The sequence below is a fragment of the Benincasa hispida genome, chromosome 2 (genome assembly GCF_009727055.1).
Source record: "Benincasa hispida cultivar B227 chromosome 2, ASM972705v1, whole genome shotgun sequence".
Lineage (NCBI taxonomy): Eukaryota > Viridiplantae > Streptophyta > Magnoliopsida > Cucurbitales > Cucurbitaceae > Benincasa > Benincasa hispida.
The window spans coordinates 17975254-17986658 of NC_052350.1; the positions used below are offsets into that span (position 1 = coordinate 17975254).

General features: G+C 29.1%; 1 protein-coding gene across 1 annotated transcript; it reads left to right on the top strand.

Annotated features, from left to right (window-relative positions):
- Positions 1-7039: 7039 nt before the first annotated feature.
- Positions 7040-11114, top strand: LOC120071730 (putative leucine-rich repeat receptor-like serine/threonine-protein kinase At2g24130). Its single transcript, XM_039024112.1, has 2 exons — positions 7040-9688; positions 10416-11114. Exons 1-2 carry the CDS (start codon positions 7120-7122, stop codon positions 10811-10813), a joined length of 2967 nt encoding a protein of 988 aa, XP_038880040.1. The 5' UTR covers positions 7040-7119; the 3' UTR covers positions 10814-11114.
- Positions 11115-11405: the final 291 nt, after the last annotated feature.

Genomic DNA, 11405 nt, shown 5'->3' on the forward strand with positions numbered 1-11405 from the left:
CAAAGTTGTAATAAGTAATTGTTTTATTTATTGTTTAGCTCATAATATTTATAAACTTAAAAACTGCGAAGAAGAAGTTAAGCTTGACATTTGATCTATAGAATGATAATTGATGCTTAATCCACTGATCTATGATTGGATTGACAAATTAAGCTCGACTTGCAAGGAATGTTTTCGGATATGCTATATTTCCCAAAAGTTATAATCTTAACATCTTACTAAAGAAAATTATGAATATATTTTAGGTTTAATGCTGCTTTCCTGATCTTGTTTCTCATTGCTTTAGCAGGTCTTGGATTTGCCAGACAAAATTGCCTTCAAAGCCGCTCTCTCCGGCGTTCACATTTGTTTCTTAGGATATATATGTATAATTATTTAATTATTAAAGGTACAGTACAACTGATATGGTAGGTTTGAATTGGGGAAAAAAAAAAAGGAAAAGAAAAATAAGAGAAAAAATATGCATGAAAGATTTGAACTCAGTTGCCTTGCACAATTATTTTGGAAAACATCGACGTTTTAGCGGCTGTTTAAATTCTAAAATTCAACTCTTTTTTTAAAACTATTAACAATTGAATACAAACCGAAAATTCAATCATATCAAACTTGTTGAAATTTATTGGTCGAGGTTTTTATTTTATTTTATTTTTTAATAACGATTCTTATCCTGTACTTGCATCTTTTTCAAAATGTGTTGGTTGAAATTGTAATTCTAATAATTGTAGCTTACTATTTGCCAACACTTTATTTAAATACTTTCATTTAGGTTATGTTTTCCAATTCTTCACAAAAATGAGTATAGTCGATGTGGTTTCATTGATAGATTGATCGTAATGGGTTACACTCGCAAGTATAATTGGATTGCTTTTGATTACACTTATTTAGAAATTTGAATCTGTCACATTTACTGTTACTATTACTGTTTAGAAATGGAAATAGTAATGGTAACGAGACAGTAAATGTGAAAAATTAATAATTCTTATGTTGTAACAGTAACAATAACAGTAGCAGTAATGGTAATTGTAACGATATCGACACAATTTTCAAATGCAATTGGATAAACACTCTTTGCTCATAAATTGATTTGTATGGGTACTTAGCACAAGTAAACAACACCAAATGTTATCAAATGGAATCCACATTTTAGATTACCATTGATTTATTATGTTTTCTCGAGGTAAACATTGCCTTAGTTTAACATAATAGGTACTTAGTGTATTAATCACTTATTGACCAAAAATCTTAAGTTGATGAGTGAAAGTAAATTTAATATCATATCGTCTAACGCTATTTTTCACTTATGGGCTTGAAATATATTGAATATCTAACAAGTGCAAATCAATATTAATTGAGGAGGAAATAACACGTTTGAAAACAAGATCTCATAGACCACTTGCTCTCACACCATGTTAATTCATTGATTGACCAACCCAAAAACTTAAATTGATGAGTAAATGTAAATTTAATATTATATCATCTAACGTAGTGTCGTAACCATACAACTTATCAAGATGTGACACAAATGTTCACACTTTTAATTAAGATTCTCTCAACTTCAAAAAATCAATTTATTTACAAACAGTATACAAAGATTAAAATAAAAGATTAGTCAAAATGAGTGTAATTAAAGTTGCAAATATATATTACTGACCTTGAAATCAGAGGCACGATCTCCCACTCCATATATTATAAAAGAAAAAGAAAAAACAAACAAAAGATTAAATATTATACCCATAAAAGTCTAAAACATCACAAAATTGACCAAAATTATAGTCTTCAAGGTTTCACAAGATGATGAGAACTATAGCTAGAAAAAGATTTGACTTTATCCAAATGAACACACACATCAACTTGCAAAGTTGAGTTGACATTATCTATCAATATATATATATATATGGAGCTTTGAAAAAGAACACACAAAATACACACATTATTGTTGTTTAATTATCATAATTTTGTTGAAAAAGGGACCCCAATAAAATCACATGAAAAGAAAAAAGATAATCTCCATTTGATGAACCCAGTATGAACTCTACTAATTAAGATTTTTTTTTCTTTGGGATAAAATACTAATTGCATTGACCTTTTAGACCACCAAGACCCTATTTGGTAACCATTTTGTTTTTATTTGTAATTACAATGGTTCAATTTTTAGTCAAATTTAAAAAACAAAAACAATTTTTTGAAAGCTAATTTTTTTAATTCGCAAAATTTGGCTTGATTTTTTAAATCATTAGTAAAAAGTAGATAACAAAGAAAAAATTTGGAAGTGGAAGTAGTGTCCATAGTTGTCAATCGGGACTTAAGTTTTTTTTAATCAATTTCTAAATTAAATGTCATTGATCAATTGGGACGACAATAAAGACTGATTTTTGGTTTCATTGCATCTCTTTCCCACATGGTTAATATTTATAGACATTCCTTTAATTAATTTATAGAGGTGGCTTTCACTTTTATAACATTTCAAGACTCATTGAATTTTTACTTTTCTTTTTAAATTCCTTTTATTCTCAGTTGCTGCTTATCTGACCCATTACCCCCTTCCCTCTACAAAAGAGACAATCTTGTTCCAAGGCCTTATTTAATTTAAAACACTTTGTTATAAATAAGATTAAAATATCATTTTTTTTCCAACACTTTAAAGTTTGTTCAATTTTAATCATTGTATTTTTAATTATCCAGTTTTAATCCTTGTACTTTTAATAAATTCTAAATTTAGTTCTAATTGCGAGCTTCTTGTTTTTTTGTTTTGTTTTTTTTTTATCTTTTAACACTTTTACTATAAACTTTGAAAACATATTCACATATTATAATTCCTTATATGAAAAATATTATTATTATTTAATCAATTTTGGTAAAAATTAACTTTTAGAGACTAAATATAAGATCTATTGAAATTATATGGACTAAAATTGGACCATTGAAAGAATAAGAATTAAAATTGAACAAACTTCAAAGTATGAGAATCAAAATGGTATTTTAACCTATAAATAAAAGGAAGAAATTCAAATCTAGAATACTAATATACTTCATGTTTAGTTTATATGCATTTACTTGTACGTTTAATATACTTCATGTTTAGTTGTAACATTTTGAAGTCTAGAAATCAAATTGAGACTGAACTAAAAACGTAATAACTAAATGTGTAACATTCTAGAATTATTGTCAACGGTTTGTGTAGCCATAATTGATCATATATTTTAAAACCTAGGGATCAAATGAAAACTAGACCCAAAATTTAGGAACCAAAAATATATTTTTGTTTTTTTAAAGAAGATGCATGGAATAATAAATTTGAAGGGGTCTTTAGGGCCACAACTTCAAGTGGACTCTATACCTTGTTTATTATTTCTTATTCAAATTAAAATAGTTTGCATCTAAATACAGATTATTATAATCTACAGACTAATATAAGTCAAAAACTATAATAATAATGTATTACAATAATCAATTTAATGCTCCAAAAAGGAATATAATAAAATAACCACCGAAACACGAGTTAAAATAACATCTCAGTTGATTAAAAAGAACAATTACAAGGTGGTTAAGTCAGTTATAAACTCATAATAATACTCATTTCAAAAGGGGAAAAAACATCAAAAAGGTAAATTTAGGGTTGGTTTAAGGTTGATGTAACTTTTAAAATAATCGTTGCTAGTTGTACGTTTAAAAAAATCAGTTATAAAAAGAAATAAAATAATGTTTGATAAATTTTAGCTTAAACTTAAAAGAGATATTATTTTAGATATACTAACTAAAATAGATTTATAATCAAATTTTTTTATTTAAAATTTTAAATAATTTTTTGTATGATAATTTTTGTTTGTTATAGATTACTTTTTAAATATTAAGAGAAATAACTTTATTTTAAAAAAAAATCATGGTATAGTATTTTAAAAAATTGATACATTTAACTTATAAAAAATAGAAAATAGATTTGATTATATGAGAAATAGATAAATATATAAATAAAACTTATTTTTTAAAGTAAAAATTTGAACTAAATATTAATTAAAAGTTTCACCTTATTTTAGGAGAACCTAAAATCTAAAATCTAAAAATCAATAATATATCGTTTTTAAAGTAGACGTGAAATAAAAGTCTTTTTAAAAGTGATTGTATTAAATCTGTTTTACTAAAACAAAAAATAGTTTTTTTTTTTTTTTGTTTAAAAAAAATAACTTTTTAACAGACGAAACGTGAAACTTGAAAGGTAACATTAAACTCGTTACAATACTTACTAAAAAAAACTCATAACAATACTGCACAGTAAAAAGAGATTGATTAAAAGGGAAAAAGAAAAACTGAAATTAAAGGTAAGTAAAATAATGATGATTACACTTGAGATCAGCAGCCGACAAACATACCAAAATCGGAACAAACCCTGTCCCAATCAAGCCAATTCCTGCCCAATTTTAATTTTATCAAAATAAATAAATAAACCAAAATAAAATTTGTATTATTTTATGAAAAAATAAAAATAAAATTCTCTTTCCTTAACAGTTAACAGCACATAACCCACTAATCTCATCCCAATCCCACAACCCCACAATTCCACATTTCCACCAATTTTCCCTTTTCTTTTCTACTATTTATTTAATAATACGTGTGCTTTTAATTAATTTATTTAATTTTTTTTCTTTTAAAATAGAGTTAGGCTTGTTTTGCTCGTGCTGACGTGTTTGCCACCACATTTCATTCAGACCCTAACCTATCCTACGCGGCGTGTGTAATTCGCACACGTGGTAACCGCCCATTCGTCCATTTCAAAAGTCAAACATCACAGGCGCCAAACGAAATCTCCTCTCTCCCTCCCTCCAACGGCTGTTAGGCACAGTACTATTTTTACTTTTATTTTCATTTTTTTTGGTCAAGATATTTTAATATTTATTTTTATTTTTACCATGTATAACTATTTTATTTAAAATTAAAATCACTTTCAGTAGCTAAACTTTTATAAAATCAATAATTTAGTCTTTAAATTTTTATTTGTAACGATTTAATCAGTATATTTTTAATTTTTATAACAATTTAATCTATAGACTTTACTATGTGATAATTTGGTTCTTATGCTAATTTAAAGTTTGTAACAATTTAATCTTTATTGTAGTAATTAGGATTGAAATTTAATAAGTTTTCTCACATAAATAAATCGATAAACTAATTAAAGACTCAATATTTTTACAAATTCATAGTTTACATCATAAAATAATAAAAATCGACATCTATTTTAATGATTTTTTTAATATTAAGGATTAAGTTATTATAAATTTGAAAAGTACAAGAATTAAATTGTTACAAAATTGAAAATATAGAAATTAAATCATTACAAACTAAAGTTTAGGAATCAAATTGTTACTTTCATGAAAGTATCCAAAAATATTTTTTAATTTTTATTTAATTATTAATCATGGATTTCTTCGTGTTAAATTAATTTAGAATTTCATTTAGTAAATGATAATGGTAGACGTTGGTATGGTTATTTATGTCTATGTTAGTTTCTATATTTTAAAAATATTTTAGTAGGCCTATGGAGTTTTAAAATTATATTCTTAGTTTATCAATTTAGTTTTTGAATTTTTAAGGTTGGGTTTAATAAATATTTAAACAGTAAAAAATTGCTATTTTTAATTTTATATCTAATTGATTTGTGAATTTAAATAATATCTTATATGTATGCACTAATAGATATAATTTAAAAATATATGGTCTAAACTTGTAATTTAATCAAATAATGTTTATTTAGCTTATGTTTTATAACTATTTGATATTTAATTCCTAAAATTATGTTTGTTTTCTCGTGACTTATTAACCATGGCTTTCATTTTGCAATTTTGTTTTACACAAAAGTAATTAATAAATATGATGGATATATTATTGACAGGACAATTACATATATAGTATTTATGTTGTAGAATATAACTATAATATGTGATAGAATATAACTATAATATACCTAGTATATATAGCACTAATATGCCCTTTTTGTACCATTGTTAAACTAAATCACTAATATACTACTCCAACAATTTAGTAGGATGGTTATCCTAGGCGTGGATGGTTGCATGTTGAATTTTTCATTCCAAATGGTTATTGGACTTGTTATTTGGTTAAGAGAATTTTCAAAAATAGAAAAATAAGAGAAACTTTTTACACAAAATAACAAAATTTTAATATTCTTTAACAGAGGCTGATAGAAGTTATAGAAGTGTATTAGTATCTATCAATGACAGAAACTGATAAAGTCTATCACTGATAAATGTTCATAGAGTCTATCAATGTTTTTTTTTTATTTATTTTTTATTTCTATAAATAGTTTACCATTTTTTCTATTGATAAAAATTTTCTTTTAGTTAAACTAACTAATAAGTTGTATTTTGTGGTGATAGAGATTGGAAGGAGGATAATGTTGTTAGACTCTTTTGTTGTTATGGACTCTTTTGTATGGCTAGTGCTCGAGACATCATAGATCCTAGGATACAAACAGTATCGTGGCATATTTTCTTTGGTTTGGAGGTTATACTATCACACATTATTTCATAGCCTAGCTAATATTATAGTACTTTTATGTCCTATAGTACTACTTGTGGTCTCCTCTTAAGATCATTTTGTGTGAGTCGTGTTTCTTTACGGTTTTGTTAGACTTCTATTATGTTTTATTTTTTTTTTTTTTTTGTAATTTTTGTAGTTAATGTTAGTTTACGCATTGACCTCAAGTCGTGAAACTACATTTCATTTCTTTACTAGCTATAATCAATCAAAACAAATGTTGATTTTGCCAAAGTCCTATTTAGTTTTGAATTTATAACCTTTGAAAAAAAAAGTGTTTTATCACCTGACAAATCTCATATTAATTAAGTCAAATATGCTATTATCAAAAACCCCTTTTATTAATTAATATTACGCATGTCATTTAAAATAAAATGAGAAGAAAATATTCAACTCGTTACAAAAAGTCATCATAGAGTCAAATATGATCTCTACTATTTTATTAGCCATTTTACATTCCTTTACTACCCTTCTTAAATCCCCTGTTCATCCTCCCCTGTTTCATCATCTCCTTCTTTCTCTCTCTCTCTCTCTTCTTCCCTGTTCCAACTCAAAATTCCATACTCATTCATGGAGTTCTGCAAATTATTTCCCTTATTCTTTCATTTCTTATCAATTCTTCTCCTAAACACAGCTTTTGGTGAAGAACAACAATCCTCTGTTAATGCCGCTTCACAGAAAGCAGCATTACTTTCTTTCAGAAATGGGATTGTTTCTGATCCACAAAACTTCCTCAAAGATTGGAAATCATCTTCAACCATTCATTTCTGTAATTGGGCTGGAATCAAATGCAATAATTCAACCCAACAAGTCCAAAAGATTGATCTCAGTGAAAAATCCCTCAAAGGAACAATTTCTCCATCACTCTCAAATCTCTCTGCTTTAACAATCCTCGACCTTTCAAGAAACTTATTCGAAGGTTCAATTCCGATGGAGTTGGGATTTCTCGTTAATCTCCAGCAATTGGGTTTATCATGGAATCATCTCAAAGGAAATATCCCAACAGAGCTTGGATTTCTTCAGAAATTAGAGTTTCTTGATCTGGGTAGCAACAAACTAGAAGGGGAAATTCCTCTGTTTTGCAATGGCTCTAATTTGTCTTTGAAGTACATAGATTTATCAAACAATTCATTGGGTGGTGAAATCCTTGTCAGAAATGAATGCCCTTTGAAAAATTTGATGTGTCTTTTGCTTTGGTCGAACAAATTAGAGGGGAAAATTCCTTTAGCACTTTCAAATTCAACCAAATTGAAATGGCTTGATTTGGGTTCTAATAAGCTTAGTGGGGAATTACCTTTCGAGATTGTTCAAAAAATGCCACTGTTGCAGTATCTTTACTTATCTGATAATGATTTCATTAGTCATGATGGTAATTCAAATCTCCAACCCTTTTTTGCTTCTTTAGTGAATTCTTCAAATCTTCAAGAACTTGAGTTAGCTGGAAACAATCTTAGTGGAGAAATACCTTCCATTATTGGTGAGCTTCATGTCAATCTTTCTCAGCTGCATTTAAATGATAATCTTATCTATGGTTCAATTCCTCCTTCCATTTCAAACCTTAGAAATCTCACCCTTTTGAACTTATCAAGTAACCTTCTAAATGGAACTATTCCTTCTGAACTTTCTAGATTGAGAAATCTAGAAAGGTTTTATCTTTCAAACAATTCACTTTCTGGTGAAATCCCATCTTCACTTGGTGAAATTCCTCATTTGGGTCTTCTTGATTTGTCAAGAAACAAGCTTTCTGGTTCTATTCCTGAGGCTTTAGCTAATCTTACCCAGTTGAGAAAATTGCTTCTTTATGCCAATAATCTCTCAGGTACAATCCCATCAAGCTTGGGAAGATGCATAAACTTGGAGATTTTGGATCTCTCTAACAACCAAATTACAGGAGTTCTTCCTAGTGAAGTTGCTGGATTGAGAAGCTTGAAATTGTATTTGAATCTTTCAAGCAATCATTTACATGGGCCTTTGCCGTTAGAGTTAAGCAAAATGGATATGGTTCTTGCCATTGATTTGTCCTCAAACAATCTCTCAGGCCCAATTCCATCCCAACTTGGAAACTGTATTGCATTAGAAAATCTCAACTTATCTGATAATTCCTTTGATGGGTCTTTACCAATTTCAATTGGGCAGCTTCCATATCTCCAAAATCTTGATGTTTCTTTGAATCAGTTAACAGGAAACATCCCAGACAGTCTTCAAACATCTCCAACTCTCAAGAAGCTAAATCTTTCTTTCAACAATTTTTCAGGGAAAATCCCAAAAAATGGAGTATTTTCATGGCTGACAATATCATCTTTCCAAGGAAACAATGGTTTATGTGGACCAATCAAAGGCTTACCAAAATGCAGAGAGAAACACAAACACCATATTCTATCAATCCTCATGTCTTCATCAGCAGCGTTCATGTTCTGTATGATTGGGATTTCTTTAGCAGCTCTAAGGTCAAAAATGAGGAAACCTTTTGCAATTTGCAACAAAAGGGATTTAGAAGAAGCAAATGAAGAAGAAGAAATGAAGTACCCAAGAATCTCATATGGGCAATTAGTGGAAGCCACTGGTGGATTCAGCTCCTCAAATTTAATTGGGTCAGGGAGATTTGGAGATGTGTATAAAGGAATTCTATCAGACAATACAAAAATTGCTGTAAAAGTATTGAATCCAATGAGAACAGCAGGGGAAATGTCAAGGAGTTTCAAAAGAGAATGTCAAGTACTGAAAAGAACAAGGCATAGAAATTTGATTAAGATCATAACAACCTGTAGCAGACCAGATTTCAAGGCTCTTGTTCTTCCATTGATGGGTAATGGGAGCTTGGAAAGTCATCTGTATCCAAGCCAAATTGATTTGGTTCAATTGGTGAGTATTTGCAGGGATGTGGCTGAAGGAATGGCTTATTTGCATCATCATTCACCTGTTAGAGTTGTGCATTGTGATCTTAAACCAAGCAATATTCTTCTTGATGAGGATATGACTGCTTTGGTCACTGATTTTGGAATTGCAAGATTAGTGATTGGTGGTGGAGAAGATGATCATAATCATAATAATGCTGCTGCTGCTGCTGCTCAAGATGATTCAACTTCATTCAGTTCAACTCATGGCTTGCTTTGTGGATCTGTTGGTTACATAGCTCCTGGTATGTTCACCAACCTTATTACTTTATTACCCGTTTTACCCGTTTCATAACGTTCATGTGCTAGTTTCTAATCTCTTTTTATTTCTGGTTTAAACTTCGAAACTAAAAAAACTAAGGGAGTGTTTAATTCAAAGAGTTGAAGTCGAGAGAATAGAATGGTGGAAAAACATCAATTTTATGCTTTACTAACTTTTACAACGTGAGCTCTACGATTTCATAATTCCACTTTTTTTCCTCCAAATACCTCATAGAGGTTCAATTATAAGAAATATTTCCAAATTTTGTTATTTGTTAAAAAAAAAATATCCCTACTTTTAAAAAATTACAATATTACCCTTAAATCTTCTATAAATATACAAACCTACCCTTAGAAAGAAAAATACTTAGTGCATTCCTAACAACGTATATATCTTTGTGTATTCCACTAAATTGTCCAATTATAATTTGTCAAATTTTCTTCTTTCCTTTAAAGATATTTATGCATCAAGATGCACCTAAATATTACTTCCTTAAAATTGAAATTATTTATAATTTCAAATAGAAATAAAGACATGAAATAGAGAGAACAAAAATTTGGATTGTGACGTCATATATGCAAGTCAAGAGTAACTTTTGAAATATATATATATATATATATATGTGAGTAGAGTACTTTTCAAACATAAATTAACTTTTTATAAGTTCTTTTCCTAAAAATTAATATTTATTTGTCCAAATATGAACGCAGAGTACGGACTAGGAAAACGGGCGTCAACAGAAGGGGACGTGTTCAGTTTCGGTGTACTTGTATTAGAACTCATAACGGGGAAACGTCCAACGGATCACTTTTTCGAGCAAGGAGCAGGACTACATGAATGGGTCAAAAGCCAATACCCACACCGGCTGGACCCCATTGTCGACGACGCAATGGACCGATACTGCACGGCAGCGGCCGCGAGGCGAGGCGGCCCAAGGCCTTGCAAACGCCTATGGCGAGAAGTGATTGTGGAGGTCATAGAAATGGGACTAATGTGTACTCAATACACTCCGGCAATGAGGCCCTCCATGGTTGATGTGGCTCAAGAAATGACTCGTTTGAAGGAATATCTCTCACATTCTTTGTCCTCTCTCTATACAAGAGGGTGATGGTGACGTGGCGGTAGAGACTCGAGATGGTGAATTGAGAGAAATTATTAGTTGAGATAGTCATAATGGATGTGGATTCGGAAATCTTATTAACGATTTCAATTTCACTCTCTTTTTTACATTCAACCGTACAAAATTGTCAATAATATTGGCATGCTTTCTTAAGGTTGTTGATCCATTGTTTTGTAATATGGTGTCATCAACTTTAACTTTGTGTAGTTTTATTTTTTTTTTAAAAAAAAATTATTGGATTTGTTTGTTTGTCTTGTAATTTGAGGGTAGCTAACATGTATATGGGCATATCTTCTTAATCTAGGTTTGTATTCTTATTTAATGTATTGCATAATAGGGATATACGTATATATGTACAAGCATGTGCATGATTTTTTTTTTTAAAAAAATATTTAGATACATTCTAGATTGTATCTATCTTTGTGCATTCTATCAAACTATCTAATCATAACTTGTCACATGACAAATTATACTTAATTCTTTTTGAAATATTGTTCATTATTTATATATATGATGAGAATCTGATGCATAAAGATATGTACATCTATAGTATAAGAAATGTGGAGTGGGAATTTAAACA